General features: G+C 48.0%; 2 protein-coding genes and 1 long non-coding RNA gene across 5 annotated transcripts in view; 1 reads left to right on the top strand and 2 right to left on the bottom strand.

Moving 5' to 3' along the window:
* The window catches only part of LOC147655082 (uncharacterized), a 262,971-nt gene that overhangs the window by 142,920 nt on the left and 95,180 nt on the right, over nt 1-24,871 (bottom strand). The window lies entirely within an intron of this gene.
* LOC111943938 (TOG array regulator of axonemal microtubules protein 2-like) overlaps nt 1-24,871 on the top strand; it is a 243,991-nt gene that overhangs the window by 195,831 nt on the left and 23,289 nt on the right. Inside the window, exons 1-10 of one of the 3 annotated variants that reach the window (XM_086878886.1) lie at nt 9,549-9,830; nt 11,017-11,228; nt 12,764-12,924; nt 14,165-14,211; nt 17,335-17,546; nt 19,082-19,242; nt 20,483-20,529; nt 22,433-22,714; nt 24,089-24,177; nt 24,685-24,841. In XM_086878886.1, coding sequence (XP_086735012.1) covers nt 9,791-9,830; nt 11,017-11,228; nt 12,764-12,924; nt 14,165-14,211; nt 17,335-17,546; nt 19,082-19,242; nt 20,483-20,529; nt 22,433-22,714; nt 24,089-24,177; nt 24,685-24,841 — 1,408 coding nt within the window. In that variant the 5' untranslated portion in view covers nt 9,549-9,790. Of the gene's footprint in view, nt 1-9,548; nt 9,831-11,016; nt 11,229-12,763; nt 12,925-14,164; nt 14,212-17,334; nt 17,547-19,081; nt 19,243-20,482; nt 20,530-22,432; nt 22,715-24,088; nt 24,178-24,684; nt 24,842-24,871 lie in introns of those variants that run through there. The other 2 variants (XM_086878888.1, XM_086878885.1) reach the window with 2 other exon arrangements.
* Nucleotides 8,395-9,504, bottom strand: LOC147655083 (uncharacterized). Its single transcript, XR_015282566.1, has 2 exons — nt 9,244-9,504; nt 8,395-8,619 (listed from the first exon to the last, which is right to left on the bottom strand). It is a non-coding gene; the product is annotated as an uncharacterized LOC147655083 (long non-coding RNA).

The raw sequence follows: 24,871 nt of genomic DNA, 5'->3' as shown, positions 1-24,871 counted from the left end.
TGATAAGCTCAAGAGGAGCTGAGCCCAGGGGCTGTTCAGCAAGGCCAAGGACTAACCAGCGTTTCTCAGGTCACAGTGTGGCCTGACAAGGCTGGGGGGATTCACCACCACAATCTGAAGCTTGAAGTTTTGATGTAGGCTAAAAAGCCGTGGCCCAGTGGAAGTGGGCTGTTTCCTCAGGCCTGTGGGAGAATCACCGTGCAGATCCTTGTGCTACTGATTCCATCTCTCCCCACTTTTCCAAGTTCTTGGAGGCAAGGTCACTTAGGTTAGACACACAGATCACAAGAAGTGCTCTTCTGTTCTTCTGCACAATGAATTAAAGTGAGATTACATGTCGTTGTCAGAGCAGACACGACACAAAGAAACTCCTTCCAAGTTTTTTAATTGTGCCCATACATAGCATTTTTATTGCCTTCTGACCTCACAATGCATCCCATCTCATTGGCCATCATCACACCACCCCTCAAGTCCATTGGTCTAACCACTGTTTTGAGCAAGCATCCCCAAAAATCAAAAATACAGATAAATCCTGGTTTTCCATGGTGTTTTTTGCAGCATAGATGTTCTTTGTTTCCTTCTACCTTTATCTTCATTCTCTTCTTCTCATGAAAACACAGGAATCTTGCTGGCTTCCTCTTTCTGTCAACTCCTTATTCTGACCCCCAGCCCACCGTAGGGCCTGTCCAGAATTTCACATCCAAAATAGTGTACTTGTATGGGCAAACTGACTGATGTGAGGAATTTCTGGAGCAGCAAACTTGTTTCCTCAAATATTAACTGTGTGAGGCATGGAGCACAGAGAAAGGATTTAATGGCAAAAGCATCGCCCATGCAATGATCTTTTGACAAATTCTGCCCCGAGCTTTCCTTAGGAGGATCTGAAAAGCTCAATGTCCCTAGCAAAAGCTCCTGCAATGGCTGCACGCCAGCAGAGCAGGGCTCTCAGCTGTGAAACAAGTGCTGCCACAAGCAGCAGCTTGGCCAGGGCAGCAAGTCAAGAGGTGGGAAGGAGCTGATCTGAAGGCCAAACCTTCTCAGCTCCTTCTAAAGGGGCTGCAACAGTTCCTCATTCCAGTGAGGTGGAGTGCTGGACACCACAGCTCCCTGTGAGGACTGGACACAAGGTTGCTCCCGCTGAGTGCTGTGATGGTTTCTGCAGGAGCTGTGGGCTCCGGAGTGTGCCAGACACAAGGAGGAGAGAAGGAGCCAAGTGCACTGACACACCTTTGCCTTGAGCATAACCCGGCCTTGCCCCAACACACTGAAAGCTTTCCCCTTTGGCCCATGGCTGGAAACGTCAGGTCAGCTGTGTGAGGGATAAGAAATAATGTTTTCCTTCGGCCATGGTAGGTAGCCATAGGAAGGAGAGCTCACGTCAGGCAGGCAAAGAGGTGAGGAGCAGCAGGCCGGTGTCGTTCCGATTGGGAACGGCTAGAAAGAACGACATAAACTCTCAAGGGAGTTTCAACACGAGAATTCTGTAGTTTATTGCTTCAGACTTGTCTTATAGACAGATACGTGGAAAGTACAGAAAGGAAACTCTTATTGGTTAACAAAGTGCTACATTACCATCATTGGTCAGGGGCACTCATCACCCCCCTGGCCTTCTCCTGCAAGAGGAAACAAGACTGCAAAACAACACCTGCAAGGCTGTTCAGTGTCCCTGAGAATTGTTTTGAAATCCTTCTCATATTTTTCCCAGGCTGCTTTCTCAGGCAGCCTGAGGAGCCATGCGGCCTGTAATTTGTACAGGCACTGTGGCTCAGATTTAGCATCCATAGGCCGGGCCTGGTGAGTGTGGGCGGGAGGAAAAGGGCAGTGAAGCCAGGCTTGTTACCGGGCGGAGAAAGGGGAAGGGAAAGGAGGTGTTGGTTGGAGCCTGGTAGGCGGCCGGAAAGAAGGGAAGTTCCTGAGTAGCAGCCAGGGGGAAAGGGGACAGGCACCCCCGCGGGCCCGGGAAGTGCATAAAGGTTTGTGCATTTGAGGGGAGGTGTGCCTTGTCAGCAGAATGCACCCGGCTCAGCTGACTCGTTTATATTCATAAAGAGTTTTGCTTAGATGGCTTTCTCCTCTTTCACCTTTACCAGTGAGTGAGTATTTCTCACAGCTGGTTGACAAGTTGGATTGTTGTCAGAGATATTCCCTCAGAAATATGAGGGCTGTCTTCCTCTGGGCCTTCCTCTCAGCAGCTTTGGCGTTGCTGTGTGAAGCCATCGCAGGGGGACTCCTAAAATATGATTGCTGGCCAGGCATTTTCTGCTAGGAGAGCCCTGCATACTGTTCCACACACCTTTCAGAAAGGCCATGAAACCAACTCCAAACACTCTACCTCCTACAGCAACTTGTCACAAAGGGCTGCCAAAATCCAGGACAGCTGCAAGTGAGTGTCAGAAGACTTTTGCCTTGTTCCTGTCAGCAGAATTCTCAATGATCTGATGCAGTTATATTCAAAAATAACATGGGATCTGAGTTTTTTCTATTAAACTCTTTCATGATGAGTAACAAACCTTGGCAGCATGAGATGCAAGGTTGACATACGTAAGCATGAGCATGTCTTCCACAGTGAGCAGTTTAATTGTCCATTTCATTACTCTAATATTTATTCCGCACTAAGAAGCAAATCCAAGCTTTTCTTGGAGGCCAAACGTGCATGGTATACACTACAGTCCCTCGCAGGATCACCAGGGTGGGCAGGGACAAAGCAGGCAATCTGCTTCATTGTGAACCACAACAGAGCTACATCCCAATGTGGGTTTAAGTAGCACGGTATTATCAAGAGCTCCTTTCCTGCAGGAGATACAAACAGGTGGTACCAAATTATCTTCATGCAAGCATGCACTAAAGAACTGATTCTGCTATCCCAATGAAGAACCTACATGAAGAGCCTATAATGTCTATAATGTAGAGCCTTCCAGGAGGCTGCTCTGCAGAAACTCTGAGGGGCCTGTGTCCCTTCATGCCAACAGCAAAGCTATTCACTTGGGAAGTCAAATGGGGCCCAAGCAAACTCCAAAAGCCCCTTGGCTCTGAATTCTAGCAAAGCTGTAGACTTCCAGGACTTCCTCTTCAGACAAGCAGCACAGAGCCAAGAGCTCCTGGGACCTTTGGGAAATGCTGATGCACATTCAAGCCTGTTGGGGCACTGGTGTGTAAAGACTGCAGCTCCACAGCTTCTGGTGGATGTCAGCTGCAGCGTTCCACAGACAACAAGAGCTGTCAGGGCTCTCAGCATTCTCTTGTGCGGCAGAGGCAGAGACACAGCTGAGGAGAGTCCATGTCAGGGGTCAGCCTTACCTAAATGAGAAATGGATTCTTCCAGAGCTTTCACAGCTGCAGAATGAACCCCGGGATCCTTTGAATTCAAGTTGTTTGTAATTCCTTCCACCAAATGGATGATCACCGGGCTCAAGGCATCTTCCAGGATGCCAATGATTTCTGCCAGCACGTCCAGTGCTTTCTGCTTCACCCTCTTGTGGCTGATAGATATTCTCAAGACAATAATAATGTTGATATGGACTCAGAGGAAGCTGTAGAGGTTGTCCACGGCTTGTGGCACTCCTTGAAACACTTGCCTTCTTTCTGTGGTTTGTTGATGCAGATTCAGAGGAAGGTGTAGAGGCTGCTTGGTATTTGTCACACTCCATGAACGCCTTGCTTTCTTCCTCTGTATTGTTTCAGACTCGGAAGATGCTGTAGAGGCTTCCCAGGGCTTTTCCCTGGCTTTAACCCATCTTTTAGCGTGCCTATGATCTCAGGCCAACAGGTCCGGTGCCTTCTGCTTCACTTTCTTAGGAGTATCACCAAATCTCAGGACAAAAATAATGTTGATATGGACTTGAGGAAGCTGTGGAGGCTGTCCAGGAGCAGTTGCATGCCCTGAAACCCTTATCATCTTTCACTGGATTGTTGATGCTGTGTCAGATGAAGCTGTAGAGTGTGAACAGAGCATGTCACACTCAATGAACTCCTTGCCTTCTTCTTCTGAGTTGTTGATAGGTATTCAGGAGATACGGATCAGGTAAAAGGGACAAAGTGAATGGGGTAAATGCACACCTTGACAATCAACCCATCTACTGGGTGAGGCATTCACCACCAGAGAGCAGCCCAGCTCCTGCCTCACTTCTTTGTGAGGCTGAGCCTTGCTCGGCCTTCACCTTGTCCTCTTTCCTGGCAGTGACCCTGGGGACAGCGCTGCTCCGCTGCCTCTGCCAGGGCTCCTGGGCCAAGGCCCCTGAGCAGACCGGGAACGAAGCCTCCATTGGCAAGGCCGGGGTTCCACACATCAGCCTTGCAGCCAGGCAGGGAGAGAAGCTGCCTGGATGGGGAGGCTGCACAAATCCCTCCCTACACAAGGTCTTGCACTTTTTCATCTGGGTTAGTGTTGTACGCTCAGAAGATGCTGTGGAGGCTGCTCAGGGTTTGTTGCACATCATGAACCCCTTGAATTCTTCATCTTAGTTGTTGATATGGACTTTTAAGCTTATGATGTGTTCAAGCATCTCAAAGCATGGTGTATAGTTGAAATGTTTTTCATAGACATAATTAAAGTTGCTTTCAACATTAAATCTTTATGCTTGTCGCTCCGATTGGGAACGGCTATAAAGAACGACATAAACTCTCAAGGGAGTTTCAACACGAGAATTCTCTGGTTTATTACTTCAGGCCTGTTTTTATAGACTGGTACGTGGAAGATGCAGATAAGAAACTCTTATTGGTTAACGAAGTGCTACATCACCATCATTGGTCGGGGGGGGCTCATCACCCCCCTGACTCCCTCCTGCAAGCAAAACAAAGACTGCAAAACAACACCTGCAAGGCTGTTTAGTGTCCCTGAGAATTGTTTTAATTCCTTCTCATATTTTTCCCAGGCTGCTTTCTCAGGCAGCCTGAGGAGCCATGCGGCCTGCAATTTGTACAGACACTGTGATTCAGATTTAGCATCCATATATGCTCATTGCCTCACAGAGTAATATTTGAGGAAGAAAGTTTAGTGCTTCAGAAATTCCTTGAATCAGACAGTTTGACAGTAGGGCAACACAGATTTAGCATATGTAATCTTACATGTATTAGTTGTGCAGTAAAATAGAGGAACACTTCTTGTAGGCTGTGTATCTAACCTAAGTGACCTTGCCTCCAAGAACTTAGAAAAATGGGGAGAGATGGAATCAGTAGCAAGAGGAGCTGCACAGTGATTTGCCTGCAGGCCTGAGGTCTCTGTTTTGATTTACTGGGTGCTAATGATCCTAAGAAGCTGGGAATTCCAGAGGATTCATTTCCATTTGATGACACCAGCAGGTTTTCTGCAATCCAGGGCTCCCCCAGACTGCAGGCATATTGCTTTGCCACGGTCATTCCAGCTGCAGGGGTTTCATTGCAAGTGAGAAAGGGGTACCTAGCTTTACTTTTGGTGTTTTCCATATCACTTAGCTGGCCTCCATTAGGTTCTGTGGGCTGAATTTCGGCAACTAAGCCTTTAGGCACCGAGAGGGGAGGTGCCATAAGTAATGCCCTTCCTGGTGCCACTGTACAACAGGCTAGTTTGGAGGTAGAACTGCCTGGGAGAGGGAAAAACTGGAGGCATGGGGAAGCTGGCTTTGTGTTACAGGTAAGCCAATGCAAGAGGCAGCTACAGGATGCACTAATTTGTGGTATTTAACTTTCCCTTGGTCATTTTTAATACCTTAGGCAAGAGGGCATGGTCCTCCTCATTTAGGAGATGAACTTAACCAGCCAAGAATTGCCATTGAGATATTTCCTAGCTATTGTTCCTATGAAATGAGACCCAGGAAGACAGACCTGACTCCGTGCTTTCTGTACGAGTCCCACTGACAATGGGTCCCACAGAGAGCTCTGGCTGGAACACAGGAGAACGGGAGAGTTTATCGTCTTTGGAGAAAGGGGCAGGCAACTCGGGAGGACTCTAAGGATGTTGCGAGGATTTGCAGGGACAACAAAATTCGAAGGGACAAAGCCCAAGTTTAATCTGGCTACAGCAGTGAAATCATAGAATCCCAGGATGGTTTAGTTTGGAAAGGACCTGAAAGATTGTCTACTCCCAAACCCCTGGATGTGGGCAGGGGCACCTTCCACTAGGCCAGGTTGCTCAGGACCCCATCCAAACTGGCCTTGAATGCTTCCGAGCTTGGGGCATCCACAGCTTCTCTGGGTAACCTGTTCTCAGTGCCTCACCAGCCTCACAAGAAAGAATTTCTTCCTAGAAACTTGCAACTTAGAGTAAAACTATTTCTGCATCAGCAACAAAAGGAGGGCTAAGGAGAATTTCTGTCTTCTGTTGGATGTGGGGGGAAACATAGAATAAAGGATGAGGAAAAGACTGAAGTACTTAATGCACTCTTTCCTAGGTAAAAACAGTCAGTATGGGCAGGCCCAGGGTGTGGTGGAATTCAATGGAATTAAATCCAGCTGGTGCCTGGTGAGAAGTGGTATTCTCCAGGGCTCAGCACTGGGGCCAGTTGTGTTCCTATCTTTATCAGTGATGTGGAGGAGAGGATCGGGGGCACCTCAGGCAGTTTGCAGACGACACCAAGCTGGGTGGGGTTGTTGATCTGCTGGAGTGTAGGAAGTCTCTGCAGAGAGATCTGGACAGGCTGGATCATGGGCTGAGGCCACTTGTTTGAGGTTCAACAAGGTGAAGTGCCTTGTCCTGCTCTTGGGCCACAACAACCCCATGGAAGGCTAGAGGCTGGGGGCAGCATGGCTGGGAAGCCGCCCAGCAGAAAAGGACCTGGGGGTGCTGGTTGGCAGTGGCTGAAGGTGAGCCTGTGCGTGCCCAGGTGGCCAAGAAGGCCAATAGCATCCCTTCCTGGGATATGCTGCAGTGGTGGCCTTGGCAGGGTTAGCGGTCTCAGGTTATTGGGGGGGGACTCATTATGATCTTCAAAGTCTTTTCCAGTGGAAGCAGTTCTGCAATTCTAAACCTCCACTCCTTGTTTTGAAGGATGCAGTCCCAAATAGACCCACATTTGGGTTTTTAAGGAATTTAGCATCCACCTTTCCTTGAAAGTAATAGGAATCAGGCTTTAGATGCTCTTGAAACACCTTTATTCCTTGATCTAAAGCTGTGTGTTTGAATTGAGGTGCTTTTGTATAGAAAGGTAGGACCATAGGATAAACACAGACCATTTAGCTTCAATGGTGCTTTTTTCATCTGCTTTTCTGCTTCCTTTCCTCGTGGGGGGCAGATTTGGGAGTATTTGTCTTGTGCTTTGAGTTCTGGCACAGCCTTGCTCGTTAAAGTTCTGTAAAATTTATCTACATGTTTGTATGTAAAAAATCTTGCAGACTGGTGGGAATTGCTAGAGACAAGGCTTACAAACCAGTCCCCAGTATGATTAGCCCAATGTCCCTGCTAAAGTCTAGTTATGCTTGTATTAAGAAGGAGCGAACTATTGTAATTCTCCTGCCCCCCCCTTTTTTGTTTGGTTTTTTTTTTATAGCTCTTGGGGCAAGTCCTGTGTGCCATTCCAACTCTCTGTTATCAAATGTGTGAAGTGATGTTGCTGCTGTAGCAGCAGCCTGAGTTGAGCAGGAGCAGCTCCAAAGCACGGGGCCCCACAGCAGTGGGCACGGTGAGAGACTTGCCTCTGCTGCCGTGGCCATCCAGCCGTGGGGAGAGCAGCTGCTGGGGCTTCCCCCATTCTGCCAAGAGCAGTCTGCCTCCACCATGTGCACTGTATGGCCATGATTTTGCCAGAATGTGGAAAAGGCATCGTTTGAACGTATTTTGCTGTTGGCCACCATCACCTGACTGGAGCAGTTTGGTAGGCAGGACGCCCTGTGGGCAGGGCCATGGCTGGGATGGGTGGCTGTCACTTGCACTGGCAGTGTTACTTTTCCAGGCAGGCTCCTGATACAGCTGTGGGAGAAGGCACAGCAGCTGTTTCAGGCCCAGTGAGCAGCAGCACGTGGAGGAGACCCTCATCTGCCAAGAGCCCTCCACCCCTTTACTACCCCCATGGCAGTGCCAGGTGATTCTGCCGCAGGTGAAGGGCTGTAGCAGACTGGAGACTCCTTCAGTCAGGACTTGTTGCAATCTCATTCCTGCAGCTGTGCCTGAGGATGTTGGCCCACAGAGGCAGTGCAGATGCCCAGGAATGCTGCTCGGCTCAGGGATGCAGAGTGTGTACAAAAGCCGCATTCAAAGCGCTGATGGTGAGACCCTGGTGTTGCTGGCAAGTGCAGCAGCTCTTCTTCATCCCGTGCAGGTGAGAGCCCAGCCTTGGAGCCTGTCCCTGGGGACAGGCCAAGAACTGTATTTGTCCTGTTTCAGGGCAAAACTGGGAGAGAACCTCCAAATGGGGTTCCCCTAGAAAAGCAAATTCAAACAGCCCCTCCCCCCAACTGGTGCAGGAAAAGACATTTCCTTGGAGAGAAGTGGAAAAAACTGTTTATTTAACAGAAATGGAATAATATTAAACAATAAAACCTTTTGCTGCTCGATGAGATGGCAAATCCAGGAAAAAAAGTCCTTTTCGTGTGGTGTAGCTCAGCTTGCTCAGGTTCTTCTCAGTCTCTCCGACACCGGAAAGTGTCGAGGCCCAGGCCCTGGTGGGCCAAGGGTGTGAGATGCCGGGGTTTGTCTGGGTTTTTTTCAGTCTACAGCATGTTTGAACAGATCCAGTAATAAAGGGAAAAATAAAAAAATGCTTTTAGTATAGCTTTGAATTTTCAGGGACAGTCAAAATGAGAATTGTTTTGAGGCCAGTTTTGTAATGTTGGGTTTGGGTGTGTCTGCAGGAAAGCAAGCAGGAATAAAGCGCTGCCACAATGAAGGAGAACTTTGCATGGCAAATTTACACCCTACAGCTACAATGATCATATTGGCCCACTGAATACTGGGGGCATCTAATGCAGACTGCAAAGCTTCTTTGAACATATTGGAGAGATGAGACTTGAAGAAATAGTTTAGCTGATGGAGAAAAAGGGATGAGACCCACTGGACCTTTGGCTCACCATTAGTTCTGCCAAATCAAGCATGATTAGTTTTAACTGCTCTGTGGGAGAGTATTTCAGAATGACCTGCCCCATGATATTTCCATTAAGGAGATTTTGAATTGTCAGGAACTGCCAAGATCAGAAAAGTTTTGAGGCAGATCATATTTTTGTTGGGTTTGGGTGTCTCTGCAATATGGAAAGCTGGGAATAAACCCCTGGAACAGTGAAGTGGAGCAAAAGTGGAACATTTGGGTGGTCATACTCCTCCCTCCAGATATTGGCCACCTGAATTCTGGCGTGATCTGCTGGGGAGTGCAAAGCTTCTTTTACTTGCAACTCCTGGTGCCATTGTTTGTGTCCCAGCACTTTGTTGGACGTGAAGAGAAATAAACAAAATCCCACACCAGCAAGCTGCAACCCAGAACTGAGTGGGAATTACAGAAATAAAGGCCTTGGAAAGTAGCTTAGGAAAGCATTTACTTCCTAGACAGTGTGAAGCCCTCCGGCCTGGCCTGGCTGGGCCCAGGGCTGGCTGTCCTTGGGAAGGGAAAGGGATGGAGTTGGGGTGGGGGTTTTGTAGCCATGGAAACAGAACCGTGGGCGAGCGCATCACAAAGGGGCAGCCACGAGCTGGGGTTGTGACGGTTGTGGTTGACACGGACACAGCGGCAGGAGTCGCGTCTGGCTCTGCCTCTCTGTGCCGACTGCTGGCGATTGGAGTCACGAGACCTTGCTCTAGGGCTGGGTAGCAAGCTCCATTCGCTGTCTACGCGGAGACCGTTCTCAAGTTCAAACCCAGATACTTCTGCGAGGCAGAAGCACGGGTTCCAACATGAACTTCACTGGAAAAGGAAAGAGCATGGAAGGAAAAGGTGAGGATAGAAAGGAGCTGAAAGGTCTGAGCTAAATGGGAAAAAATCCCACCAGATTTCAGGGAAAACTGGTCCATGGTGGTCAGTTCTGGCTCTGTAGGTGGCTGACAGATGATCCTGCAAGGATGCCCATGGCATCACAAAATTCTGTCGTTAGTTTACTCTGCGTTCTCCTTTTTGATAGTAGCCAAATCATTCATCCTGTCAGCCAGGACAGGGACGGTGGCCACAGCTGACCACAAATTGGACATGGCCATGAGATGCAAGTCCTGTTTCATTCTTTGCCATGAATGTCGGATCTCGCAACAGATCAATTTTCCTGTCCTTGCTCTGCTTGCTGATCGCGTCTAACCCTGAGGACGCTATTACTGTGTTATAAGAACACCAGCAAGGGCTCATGCGGAGAAGTTTTGTGGTTTTCAGAAACTGCACTCACAGTTGTGTAGGGCTTTAATGGGTATTCACAGAAGGCCAAACCTCAAGAGAGGATCTTTTTCACCTCTCATTTTTTGAGCCTTCCACTTTTCCCATGTGACTTAATAAGTCAATATTATTCAGAAGAATTACATGCAGGTTAGTTACATGAGAAATAAAACTTGAAGACAATTTCTCAATAGTTAAAAAAAAATCTCTCTAGCATCTCATCAAAGAGATGTGTTGATGATAATGGTGGGAGTTCACCTAACTCACTTCTTCGAAGACTTTTGAGCATGCCACAGCCTCACACAGAGGTGAGGGGGGATCTGGGCTGCTCTCTGGCAGGAGGAAGGGTCTTGTGCCAGCCTAGAGAGCCTGTGCACATCCCCAGGGAACAGTTCTGCCCTGCATGTGCCCCCTGCAATGAGCTGTGCTGCTGCCAGTGCCCCGTGCAGCTGTAGGGCTGCTCAGCTGTGGGGCAGGGACAGGAGCAGGAGGCTGCATGTGCAGCTGAGCCATGGCTGCAAAGCCCAGGGCTCTGGGCTCCCTGCTGTCCCAGGCCAGCCCAGAGGCCAGGCTGTTCCTGTGGGAGCTCTGTGCAAGCGGGGCAGGGTGTCCTCTGGCCTGCCTCAAGTGGCTGCAGGCAGGAGCATGTTTCCTGTGCAGCTATTTAGAAGTTTGCAGCAAGTCTGTCCCATGAAATATGGAGCTCCAGATGCATTATGTTTGCACTGCAACCAGTGTTATATTTTGTGTCTCCACTTTACAGGACTTACTGGCTACCCTCTTGCCAAGAGGATTTCTCTGGCAAATCCCTCTATGCTCCTGCCCTCCAAGCCATTGCCTCCTATCCCGAAGAGCTCTTCAAAGACAAGCAAGATGTGCAGCGGAGAGCAAGGGACTGGGAAAAGTGGCACTGGCTATGACAATGACAACAGCAGAAAAATCCAGGAGCTGAGTTCAGAGGGAAAAGGATGTAAGGTAAGGAGACCAAGCTAAGTCGTGTGTGGGAGATTTTCAGTCTATGTGCTACAGACAGAGCTCAGCGAGCTTTGCCTGTGGTGTGATCCCAGGGAAGCTGCTGAGCCAAAGAGCTCAGCTGGGCACAGCACTTGAAGCTGTCGTTGTAATGGGTGTGTGGTGCAGACTTGTATCCAGAGCAGGAGAGGCCTTTGAATGGTTTCTGGGCTCTGTCTTGGTTCATCCTCTGTCTTGTGGCTGAGAGAACACTAACAAGCAGTCAGAGCATGTAAAGTTGTCTACTCTGGCCAAGCAATCCTTCTACGTTTAGTAACCTATGAGTATCTGTGGAACATCTCTCTGTCTTGGTGGTGTTTTCTCTCAAGTGTGTCTGGTTTGGATGGAAAAAGGTGTTTGCTGGAACAGGCAGTCCTGCACAGTCAGTTCCAGGTTGTCTCAGCTTTGGAGCTGTACAGCCATGGCCTTCTGCACAGTTGTCTGTGATGTTGTTTCTAGACTTCATCAGCTTCTGGGCAGCTGTGTGCTCTGGCGTGGCTTTGTCCATAGGGAAGGGGTGGGAGGTGGCCATGGGGAGAGCAGCCCAGAGCCCAGCCACACCATTAGCTTTGCAGCAGGGCCAGGAGCTACAGTTGTTTTGGGTTTGCCATGGGGTGCAGGAGGAGGCAGATGGACAACAGCTTTGGCAGACTGAATGTCCGGTGAAAGGCTTGGGTACTTGGTCTCAGCCTTGCTTAGAAAGGGCCCCGTGTATCCCTGACAGGAACTGATGTTTTCACTGAAGATTGAACAGGTCCTGATTTGGCTTTTTAGCTGTGCCAGAAATGATGGGATACTAAGGAAGGGCGTGCATCTGTCCCTGCTTCCTCCACCCCCCTTCCTGGTCATGGCATGGGAGCCCTGGAGCAACTTGGGCAGGCAGAGGCCTTCCAGAGAGCCACAGATCAGAGAGCTCTGCTGAACTTCCTAAATGCCAGCGAGCCTGAGATGCTGGATGTGTGGGAGCTGGAGAGCTCTGAGCATCCTGAGAGCTCAGCAGCTTCTGGCCTCAAAGGCTGCTGGGGAACTGTAGGAGGGAAGGGCAGCAGCAGAAGAAATGAGGGGTTAAGAAAAGCAGGTTTTGCCATCCTGCAGAATGGCTTTGTGGGGACGTGGCTGGAGATCAGCAGTGGTTGTTAGGTGCTTTAGGGGCAGGGAGTTTATAGGGATATAAATGCCTTCCCATACATCCAAAAGGCCAGTGGAGGCACTGTTACTGGAGCACATCTTAATGTCAAACATGTGGATGCCTGCTGGGAATGTAGCCACATTTGTATGGAAGGGAGCATGAGGGGAGAGGTGGCAAATGTGTGACATGATCTCTCCCCCACCACCTGCCTGTCCTAGGGCACCATTCTCCATCCTGGGCCAAGCTGCTCCATCAGTCTGACTGGTCTTTTCCTGCCAGGTCCCAGTGAAGAGCATGGCTAACTTTCTTGAGGCATGAAAGGGGACAAGACTGGATTCTTGATGTGAGCACTGTGTTCTACTCTTTGCAGGCTTCCTTGCTGTATCACACTGAAGGGGATATGAAGAAGGAGTCATTGGGTCTCCCTCTGATCCCCCCGATATGCAGGGCAGTAAGTCCTGGTGCTGGCAGTGCTGCAGAGTCTCTGCAAAGCTCTCTGCAGCTGGATGTGCAAGAGTCCCAGGAGATGAGGTAAGCCAAGGTGTCTGCTGCTCCAGTGTGCTGTTCACCTCGCTCTTCCCATCTTGTGAGGTTATTTTGCACAGTCAGCTCTGCCATGTATTTAGGCAAACCTCTGTGTATTCAGCATTTGGCCCTATCTGTGGTGATCCAGCCCAATGTCAAACCCAGCACCATATGGCCCAAGAGCAGAGGTGGTGGTGGTGGGGAAGAGGAGGCAGGGCTGAAAAGCTCCTCAAGACAGGTCCTCTTCTGGACTTGGCTATTGATTCCCTCTGTAATGTTTGTGGTGTCATTTGGGGACTGTATTGCATGGGTCTGGATGCTGCAGATCTTTGAATACTCTAATCCTTGACTGTCAATTTCTTCAGCCACGAGAACATGTTTGGGCAAATATTGGCTGATTTAGAGGTGTTTACAAATTCCAGTGGTGCCTTTGTAAATGTCAGGCATAACTTCTCTATGCCTGGGCCTCCACTGTGAAATGAGATCCCAGAGAAGTTTTGGGATGCATAATCTGATGAATGTTTAATATTTTGATCTGGGCTTAAGATCAAAGAGGGCAAGGTGCTAGAGAAGAGGTATAGGACTGTACCTGATGAAAGATATTGGTTTGGATATTTGTGAGAAAATGTAGCTGTCAAGCTTCTCTGAGTGATAACAGTAAAGAGGTAGTCTCCAAAGTATCATTCTAATTGAAAATCTTCTGTAGGGCTTTTAAAGTGCTATGTGAATATCCTACCCTAGCAGCTGAATGTGAAAAAGCCTTCTTCTTTCTGAAAGGGAAGGGAGGTGTAATATCATTCTCAGGAGACAGCAGTGCTCTGACCACATGGAGCACGAGACTGTCACCAGTGTAAGGCACAAACAGGCAAAGTCAAGCTTTGCAGCAGTACAAAAGGAGCTGCCCTCCATAGAGCCTCGTGTCTCAGCTCAGCAGCTCTTGCTGCTTCAGAGAGGCTGTAGGAGCCACTTGGCTCCAAAAGGAGAGACAGCAGAACTGGGGGGTTATGATGCAAGTTGAAGAATGACTGCTGTGTTTCAGCCAGAGCTTGGCCAGCTCTGTCTGACTCCAGCAACTGAGAGCTTAAGGACAATGAATCAGCTTTGCATCTTGTTTAGTTTCTGTGTTGCATTTCCTCCTTTATCAGAGTGACCATGCTGAGATGGTTTGCCTCCTTTCATGCTTCACACATTCCCTTGCTTTGCTTTCTACCTCCTCATATGTTCTTTTCTCCTCCATTTTCTCAAGGGCAAGATCCACCAGCACTACCAAAGACATGGACTCTGAACAAGCAGGTAGGTACTGGGCATGTCTGTCCTAAACTGGCTGTTGGAATTTTAGCTCAGAGGTGACATTTTGAGAGCTTGGATAAAAACCATTATTTTAAAAATTTCTTTAAATTCATTTCAATTCCTTGATGGGCTCAGTGGACTCCTGGAGAGCCCAATCACTGGGAATGTGCTGTGGTGGTGCAGTGAAAATTCCTCCAGTGTGAAGTGTTGAGTTGCAGGAGCTTGAGTGGTACCTTGTGTATTTTGCCTCCTTTGGGCTCAATTCTCTGTGGATATAACTTTTCTCTAGTCTCTCAGCATCCTTTGGGCTGAATTCCTCTGGGATCCTCCTTCGTGTAGAGTCTCACTTATCTCAGTCCTTATTATTCAAAGAAAACTCCTGAGCTTGTTTGAATCTTGTTTCTCGTGTTTATTAACAGATGATCACAAAACTTGACAGATCTCTCTAGGTTGGTTACAAGGTTAATCTTTGCTATTTGGCTCATTTCTTTCTTTTGATGGTACAGACAAAGCCTTGTGGCACACATCGTGTCTGATGCACAGAATGGCCCCAAACTACGCAGTTCTTTTATCTTTATGCCTATTTTTACTTAATTAACAGTAGATACGTATATTATTTTTCTTAATGACTCAATGACCCATCACCTGTGTGATGCACTGTGGCATTTTTTATCTAATCACTTACTATTACTCAGAAACTTCCAGGAGAAGAACACGAAGAAGAAAGAAGAAGGGAGAAGAGACAACACTCTAAATCTTCTATCTTGTCTCCTGTTCTCTAAACTAACTTTTTCACCCAGTGATTTAAAAATACTTTCTAATCTACACACTTACACTTTTAGCTTTTTCTATATAATTTTAACATTTGTTTTCACGTACCACCATGAAAACATGTTCATGAATTTCATATTATATGAAATTCAATGTTTTTCTAGATCTTGTAACTAAGTATCAGAAACAAGGGCTCAAACTCTGTATTCTAGACTCTAACACCTTGTGGCCCTGGAAATGCAGCACAGGAAAACGAAACATTCTTCTCCATCCTGCACATGCCCTTTATCCCCTGAAGCCTTTCTAGTGTCACAGTTAGTAGAGAAAAAGCATGAAATGGGAAATGTTCCCACTCCAATTCATGGACATTGTCTGGTTTTACACTGGGAGAAAGAGAGAAACCTCCTCTGAGGTAAAGTTCTTGTGAAATTTCCAGTTAAGGAGAAGGAGGTTTCCAAATGGATGCAGCCTATGCAGGGTCTGAGTTTGTCATCCTCTGACAGCACAAGCCCAAAGCCACCTATGGCAGGTTCACCATGACAAATCTCTTCCCCGACTCTCTCTGCCTGGGTCAGTGCTGCAGGCTGAGGCTGCAGGAGGAGATGCCTTCTGCCTTGTCCCTCCCTGCCTGCCTTGCCTGATCCCTGACAAGTAGAATTGTGCCAGACAAAATGCAGTCTCTGGTGCGTCTGTGTCAGCCAATGCTTTCAAGTTGAAAGCCTCAATGAAAGTCAGTTGTTGTTCCTTTTTCATCTCTGGGCATTTACTGATAGGAGAGATGAGACTTGAAGATATAATTTTGCTGCTGCAGAAAAAGGGATCGGATGTCCTGGTCCCTCTGCTTAGGGTTTATTTTGCCAAATCCTGGGTACAGCCCCTTTAGAAAGACTCCTTAATTGCTGATATGCAGCTGGGATGCTGAATGCAGCTAGTGATAAATATTGCTCAGGTGACATTTTTACTGGATTAATTCTGGGCTAGAAATGATTTATCTCATTAAACCCTATCTGTCTGACTTTTATTACTGACTAGAATGTTCTCTAGGGGAAAGAATCCAGTTTTAAGACAGGTTTTCATTCCTCTCGGAAGGTTTGGCTGCCACATGATTTTTTCTTATGTGAAGCCATGTAAAGAATGATTAGTTCTGTGAATTTCAACAGCTCTGTTGGAGAGTGTTTCAAAATGACTAACTCTTCATTATTTCCATGAAGAAAATTTTGAATTGTCAGGTTTATCCAAGATCAGAACTGTTTTGATGCAGATCATGTTTATGTGGGGTTTGGGTGTCTCTGCAATAAGGAATGAAGGCAGGGAGTGAACCCATGCATGAATGACAAAGAGTAAAGCAGCATTTTGCAATTGGATGTCAAATTTTTTCCCTGCAGATTTGGGTCCTTGAATACTTGGGACCTGTAATGGGGAGCGAAAAGCTTCTCTCACTTCTAACATGGGGTGCCACTGTTCATGTGCCAGCACTTCCTTTGCTATGTAGAGAAATAAAAGCAACTGATAAAACCCCATCAAGAACAGAGCGGGAGTTACAGAAACAAAGGCTATGAAAACTAGCTTTAGAAAGGAATTACTTCCTAAGTGTAGTTGTCAAATTCTGGAGACCAGTGTGGCTTGCCAGCTGTTGGGAGGAAGGAAAGAGATCCCAAAGTAGTGGACGGGCAATGAGCAACACATAAGCAAAGTAGTAGAAGCTGTGTCTCCTGGCTTGCCAGCTCTATACAGTTCAGAGGAATTCTAGTGATGCTAGTTGCATGAAAAATAACAACCAAATCGATCTTCTTAAAAATTCAAAACCCCCCTGGATGGCTCATGCATTAGATGGATTGATTGTAAAGGTGGGAGTTCACCTAACTCACTTCTTCCCTTTTGAGCGTGCCTCAGCCATGAGGTAAGGTGGGAGCTGGGCTGCTCTCTGGCAGGAGGAAGGGTCTTGTGCCAGCCTAGAGAGCCTGTGCACATCCCCAGGGAACAGTTCTGCCCTGCATGTGCCCCCTGCAATGAGCTGTGCTGCTGCCAGTGCCCCGTGCAGCTGTAGGGCTGCTCAGCTGTGGGGCAGGGACAGGAGCAGGAGGCTGCATGTGCAGCTGAGCCATGGCTGCAAAGCCCAGGGCTCTGGGCTCCCTGCTGTCCCAGGCCAGCCCAGAGGCCAGGCTGTTCCTGTGGGAGCTCTGTGCTAGTGGGGCAGGGTGTCCCCTGGCCTGCCTCAAGTGGCTGCAGGCAGGAGCAGGTTTCCTGTGCAGCTATTTAGAAGTTTGCAGCAAGTCTATCCCATGAAATATGGAGCTTCAGGTGCCTTAGGTTTGCATTGCATCCTGTGTTATATTTTGTGTCTCCACTTTGCAGGACTTACTGGCTACCCTCTTGCCAAGAGGATTTCTCTGGCAAATCCCTCTATGCTCCTGCCCTCCAAGCCATTGCCTCCTATCCCGAAGAGCTCTTCAAAGACAAGCAAGATATGCAGCGGAGAGCACGAAACTGGGAAAAGTGGCACTGGCTATGACAATGACAACAGCAGAAAAATCCAGGAGCTGAGTTCAGAGGGAAAAGGATGTAAGGTAAGGAGACCAAGCTAAGTCGTGTGTGGGAGATTTTCCGTCTATGTGCTACAGACGGAGCTCGGAGAGCTTTGCCTGTGGTGTGATCCCAGGGAAGCTGCTGAGCCAAAGAGCTCAGCTGGACACAGCACTTGAAGCTGTCGTTGTAATGGGTGTGTGGTGCAGACTTGTATCCAGAGCAGGAGAGGCCTTTGAATGGTTTCTGGGCTATGCCATGGTTCCTCCTCTGTCTTGTGGCTGAGAAAATGCCCAGAAGCAGTCAGAGCATGTAAAGTTGTCCACCCTGGCCAAGCAATCCTTCTACGTTTAGTAACCTATGAGTATCTGTGGAGCATCTCTCTGTCTTGGTGGTGTTTTCTCTCAAGTGTGTCTGGTTTGGATGGAAAAAGGTGTTTGCTGGAACAGGCAGTCCTGCACAGTCAGTTCCAGGTTGTCTCAGCTTTGGAGCTGTACAGCCATGGCCTTCTGCACAGTTGTCTGTGATGTTGTTTCTAGACTTCATCAGCTTCTGGGCAGCTGTGTGCTCTGGCGTGGCTTTGTCCATAGGGAAGGGGTGGGAGGTGGCCATGGGGAGAGCAGCCCAGAGCCCAGCCACACCATTAGCTTTGCAGCAGGGCCAGGAGCTGCAGTTGTTTTGGGTTTGCCATGGGGTGCAGGAGGAGGCAGATGGACAACAGCTTTGGCAGACTGAATGTCCAGTCAAAGGCTTGGGTACTTGGTCTCAGCCTTGCTGAGAAAGGGCCCCGTGTATCCCTGACAGGAACTGATGTTTTCACTGAAGATTGAACAGGTCCTGATTTGGCTTTTTAGCTGTGCCAGAAATGATGGGATACTAAGGAAGGGCGTGCATCTGTCCCTGCTTCCTCCACCCCCCTTCCTGGTCATGGCATGGGAGCCCTGGAGCAACTTGGGCAGGCAGAGACCTTCCAGAGAGCCACAGATCAGAGAGCTCTGCTGAACTTCCTAAATGCCAGCGAGCCTGAGATGCTGGATGTGTGGGAGCTGGAGAGCTCTGAGCATCCTGAGAGCTCAGCAGCTTCTGGCCTCAAAGGCTGCTGGGGAACTGTAGGAGGGAAGGGCAGCAGCAGAAGAAATGAGGGGTTAAGAAAAGCAGGTTTTGCCATCCTGCAGAATGGCTTTGTGGGGACGTGACTGGAAATCAGCAGTGGTTGTTAGGTGCTTTAGGGGCAGGGAGTTTATAGGGATCTAAACAGCTTCCCATACATCCAAAAGGCCAGTGGAGGCATCGTCACCTGAGCACATCTTGATGTCAAACATGTGGATGCCTGCTGGGAATGTAGCCACATTTGTATGGAAGGGAGCATGAGGGGAGAGGTGGTAAATGTGTGACATGATCTCTCCCCCACCACCTGCCTGTCCTAGGGCACCATTCTCCATCCTGGGCCAAGCTGCTCCATCAGTCTGACTGGTCTTTTCCTGCCAGGTCCCAGTGAAGAACATGGCTAACTTTCTTGAGGCATGAAAGGGGACAAGACTGGATTCTTGATGTGAGCACTGTGTTCTACTCTTTGCAGGCTTCCTTGCTGTATCACACTGAAGGGGATATGAAGAAGGAGTCATTGGGTCTCCCTCTGATCCCCCCGATATGCAGGGCAGTAAGTCCTGGTGCTGGCAGTGCTGCAGAGTCTCTGCAAAGCTCTCTGCAGCTGGATGTGCAAGAGTCCCAGGAGATGAGGTAAGCCAAGGTGTCTGCTGCTCCAGTGTGCTGTTCACCTCGCTCTTCCCATCTTGTGAGGTTATTTTGCACAGTCAGCTCTGCCATGTATTTAGGCAAACCTCTGTGTATTCAGCATTTGGCCCTATCTGTGGTGATCCAGCCCAATGTCAAACCCAGCACCATATGGCCCAAGAGCAGAGGTGGTGGTGGTGGGGAAGAGGTGGCTGGGTTTAAAAGCTCCTCAAGACAGGTCCTCTTCTGGACTTGGCTGTTGATTCCCTCTGTAATGTTTGTGGTGTCATTTGGGGACTGTATTGCATGGGTCTGGATGCTGCAGATCTTTGAATACTCTAATCCTTGACTGTCAATTTCTTCAGCCACGAGAACATGTTTGGGCAAATATTGGCTGATTTAGAGGTGTTTACAAATTCCAGTGGTGCCTTTGTAAATGTCAGGCATAACTTCTCTATGCCTGGGCCTCCACTGTGAAATGAGATCCCAGAGAAGTTTTGGGATGCATAATCTGATGAATGTTTAATATTTTGATCTGGGCTTAAGATCAAAGAGGGCAAGGTGCTAGAGAAGAGGTATAGGACTGTACCTGATGAAAGATATTGGTTTGGATATTTGTGAGAAAATGTAGCTGTCAAGCTTCTCTGAGTGATAACAGTAAAGAGGTAGTCTCCAAAGTATCATTCTAATTGAAAATCTTCTGTAGGGCTTTTAAAGTGCTATGTGAATATCCTACCCTAGCAGCTGAATGTGAAAAAGCCTTCTTCTTTCTGAAAGGGAAGGGAGGTGTAATATCATTCTCAGGAGACAGCAGTGCTCTGACCACATGGAGCACGAGACTGTCACCAGTGTAAGGCACAAACAGGCAAAGTCAAGCTTTGCAGCAGTACAAAAGGAGCTGCCCTCCATAGAGCCTCGTGTCTCAGCTCAGCAGCTCTTGCTGCTTCAGAGAGGCTGTAGGAGCCACTTGGCTCCAAAAGGAGAGACAGCAGAACTGGGGGGTTATGATGCAAGTTGAAGAATGACTGCTGTGTTTCAGCCAGAGCTTGGCCAGCTCTGTCTGACTCCAGCAACTGAGAGCTTAAGGACAATGAATCATCTTTGCAACTTGTTTAGTTTCTGTGTTGCATTTCCTCCTTTATCAGAGTGACCATGCTGAGATGGTTTGCCTCCTTTCATGCTTCACACATTCCCTTGCTTTGCTTTCTACCTCCTCATATGTTCTTTTCTCCTCCATTTTCTCAAGGGCAAGATCCACCAGCACTACCAAAGACATGGACTCTGAACAAGCAGGTAGGTACTGGGCATGTCTGTCCTAAACTGGCTGTTGGAATTTTAGCTCAGAGGTGACATTTTGAGAGCTTGGATAAAAACCATTATTTTAAAAATTTCTTTAAATTCATTTCAATTCCTTGATGGGCTCAGTGGACTCCTGGAGAGCCCAATCACTGGGAATGTGCTGTGGTGGTGCAGTGAAAATTCCTCCAGTGTGAAGTGTTGAGTTGCAGGAGCTGGAGTGGTACCTTGCGGCCCTGGAAATGCAGTGCAGGAAAACGAAACATTCTTCTCCATCCTGCACATGCCCTTTATCTCCCTGAAGCCTTTCTAGTGTCACAGTTAGTAGAGAAAAAGCATGAAACGGGAAATGTTCCCACTCCTTCGTCATGGAAATTCATGGACATTGTCTGGTTTTGCACTGGGAGAAAGAAAGAAACCTCCTCTGAGGGAAAGTTCTTGTGAAATTTCCAGTTAAGGAGAAGGAGGTTTCCAAATGGATGCAGCCTATGCAGGGTCTGAGTTTGTCATCCTCTGACAGCACAAGCCCAAAGCCACCTATGGCAGGTTCACCATGACAAATCTCTTCCCCAGCTCTCTCTGCCTGGGTCAGTGCTGCAGGCTGAGGCTGCAGGAGGAGATGCCTTCTGCCTTGACCCTCCCTGCCTGCCTTGCCTGATCCCTGACAAGTAGAATTGTGCCAGACAAAATGCAGTCTCTGGTGCATCTGTGTCAGCCAATGCTTTCAAGTTGAAAGCCTCAATGAAAGTCTGTTGTTGTTCCTTTGCCATCTCTGGGCATTTACTGATAGGAGAGATGAGACTTGAAGACATAATTTGATATAATTTGATAACTTGAAGACATAAAGCTGCAGGAAAAGGGATCAGATGTCCTGGTCCCTCTGCTTAGGGTTTATCTTGCCAAATCCTGGGTACAGCCCCTTTAGAAAGACTCCTTAATTCCTGAATGCAGCTAGTGATAAATATTGTTCAGGTGACAATTGTGCTGGATTAATTCTGGGCTAGAAATGATTTATCTCATTAAACCTTACCTGTCTGACTTTTATTGCTGACTAGAATGTTCTCTAGGGGAAAGAATCCAGTTTTAAGACAGGTTTTCATTCCTCTCTTAAGGTTTGGCTGCCACATGCTTTTTTCTTATGTGAAGCCATGTAAAGAATGATTAGTTCTGTGAATTTCAACACCTGTGTTGGAGAGTGTTTTAAAATGATCTGCTCTCTTGTATTTCCTCTAAGCAAATTTTGAATTGATAGTATTAGGCATGATCAGAACTGTTTGGAGTCAGATAATTTTTATCTTTGGTATGGACATCTCTGCAGAAAAGAAAGTCCATAATAAACCCCTGGAACAGGTAATAACAGTAGAAGTGGAAGTTTTGGATGATTGTTTTACTTCCAGAAATACATGCTCACAGAAAACTGGGGACATCTAATGGAGAAAGGAAAGCTTCTTTTATGTCTAATGTGGGGTGCCATTGTGTCCCAGCATTTCCTTTAATGGAATGAGTAATATAAAAATTCCCCAAAGTGCAAAAATCAATCTAGAATTGAGTGGGAGAGTCAGAAACAATGACCTTGAAAACTGCTTTTGAAAACAATTGCTTCTGAGACCATGTCAAATTCTAGAGACCACTGTCTGCTTCCAAGTGTTTGGATGGAAAGGGATCCTGTAGTAGTGGGGAGGCAATGGGCAACCAATAAAGTAGTAGAAGCCTTCTCTCCTGGCTTGTCAGCTTCATATTGTTTAGATAAATTAAACTGATGCTAGTTTCATGAAAAATAAAAGAAACAACCCATCTTTTTGGTTCCTGAAATACACTTTGAATTCCTCACCCATTAGATGGGTTGATTGTAAAGGTGTGAGTTCAGTTACGCACTTCTTCTCTTGTACCTGATCTACAGCTTCTTCTGAGTCTTCAACAAACACCCAGAGGAAGATGGGAAAGAGCTATTGGTGTAGGATAGGACCTGGGATGCCTCTGTTCCCAAGGAAACTGGCTGAGCTGTTTGGCATAGAGCCTTATGTGCAGAAGCCCGGCCTTGGGAATGGAGGTCTCGGCTCCCAGCCGGCTCAGGGGGCCTTGGCCCAGGAGCCCCGGCAGAGGCAGTGGAGCAGCGCTGCCCCCAGGGTCACTGCCAGGGAGGACAAGGTGAAGGCTGAGCAGGGCTCAACCACACACAGAGGTAAGGTGGGAGCTGGGCTGCTCTCTGGCAGGAGGAAGGGTCTTGTGCCAGCCTAGAGAGCCTGTGCACATCCCCAGGGAACAGTTCTGCCCTGCATGTGCCCCCTGCAATGAGCTGTGCTGCTGCCAGTGCCCCGTGCAGCTGTAGGGCTGCTCAGCTGTGGGGCAGGGACAGGAGCAGGAGGCTGCATGTGCAGCTGAGCCATGGCTGCAAAGCCCAGGGCTCTGGGCTCCCTGCTGTCCCAGGCCAGCCCAGAGGCCAGGCTGTTCCTGTGGTAGCTCTGTGCAAGTGGGGCAGGGTGTCCCCTGGCCTGCCTCAAGTGGCTGCAGGCAGGAACATGTTTCCCTGTGCAGCTATTTAGAAGTTTTCAAGAAATGTATCCCATGGAATTTGGAGCTTCAGATGCTTTAGGTTTGCACTGCATTCTCTGTTACACTTTGTGTTTCCATTTTGCAGACCGAATGACTGCAGTGGTCTCAAGGAGGTTACCCTGGGGTCAGGAGTTTCCCTGCCAACTTCCCAGATTCTCTTACCTTCCAAGGCCTTCCCTTCCATCCAGAATTGCCTTTTTCCCCTCAAAGGCCTTACCTAACTCTCTATTATTAAGCTGACCATTCTGCAGGGGTAAAAAATCCTGATTTACGATATTGGTTACTTTCTACTTTGCCACCACTTGATTTTATCCTCTGTGAAGTTGTTGTATAGAATTCTTAGTTGCCTAAATTTTAACAGCCCTGTTGGAGAGTAATTCAGAATGAGTGACATTATTCTACTTTCATTAAGAAAATCAGCCTTTAGTCAGGCTGGCCCAAAAGTGGCCCAATCTCATACAGTTTTAAATCAAAACCCTTGGGGAAGACAAATTATTTAGTGTCAAGAACAGAGTTCATGTTTGGGTACCACTCCTGCATTCCTAAGCTTTTCTTTTAATTTCCTCTAAAATATTCCAACTAAGAGAGGAGAGTGTTGATCTAAATGCCCACAGGTATTAGAACCTGGGACGTCTTTTAACAAACCAGAAAGAAGATGTTTACTAAAATCAGCATATGGGCAGATAAGAATTTCTGCCAAGAGAAATCTCCATCTCTGCCCTTCTCTATCAAACACTGAGGCTCTCCAGCATCCAGGGGCTGAGGCCTTCATCATGCAGCAGGTTTCAGTCTGCTGGCCAAGAGAGTAATGTCGGGTCTGCTGCCAGCAGCACATCCACTGGGAGAGGGTCTAGGCATATGTACCTTGCTACTCTCCTACACAATCTCTGTGTCTCATGAGAGCTCTGCAGTCTGGAACCTGTTTTGCCTGTTGCCCATCAGGGTGTTTTTGAGGGCTTGAAGTCTGCCAGAGATTTACATGAACTTTTGCTTCCATTACCAGGCCTCCCACTGTACCAGGCCAAAGAGACGGATCATCCCACCAGTCCTGGTCTTACAAGAGACAAAGACCTGAGAGACGGCTTTGGAAAGGTAAGGGATAAAGACATGGATGAGCAGACTTCCTTTGGGGTCCCTCAGAGTCCCTCAGAGCTGAGCTCTTCAGAAGCCAGGAAGTGAGAAACAGCTGCCATTCCTGGCCATGAGTGTTAAGCAAGAGCAATTACCCCTCCTTGCTGCGTATTTATTGCACATGGTTTTTATTCTGCTGCCATGGCCTGTAGGAACTGAACTGCCTGCTCTCTGGTCATGTGAGCTCTTCACCTGTCTTGGAGCACTCGTATGACTTTGGTGCTTCAAGCAGGGCTTCCTGTCATAGGTTGCAGTTGGGGCAGTGTAAGGTTGTGGCCCTAAAGTCTTCCACCTCCTTGTGTGTAATTGCCAAGATGAGGTTGGGAGACATTCTTCTGAAACACTTGGGATGAATATGGAGCTGCATTAAAGACTGTGGCTCTCCATGGACCCTGTGCTCCTGATGAGATATTGTGTCTGGTTTGGGTGTTTCTGCTTACATCTGTGATGTATTTCCTTTGCAACTAGATCCGTGCTGCGTTGTGCAAGTTGGCTCAGGAGAACTTAGAGTGGAAGGTTGAGGAGCTTTGTGATGAAGAGATGAAGAAAAGGACACAAAGGGAAGCATTCAAAGGAAAGCAGCTGCCTCCACTGGCAGGTGACCCCAGGGATGCAGCAGAAGGAAGTAAGTGGTGTCTACACTTATGCTCCTTTT

The sequence above is a fragment of the Cyanistes caeruleus genome, chromosome 2 (genome assembly GCF_971803275.1).
Source record: "Cyanistes caeruleus chromosome 2, bCyaCae1.hap1.1, whole genome shotgun sequence".
NCBI lineage: Eukaryota > Metazoa > Chordata > Aves > Passeriformes > Paridae > Cyanistes > Cyanistes caeruleus.
Note: the sequence above shows the minus strand (reverse complement) of the source record. Positions and strands in the feature narration are given on the sequence as shown.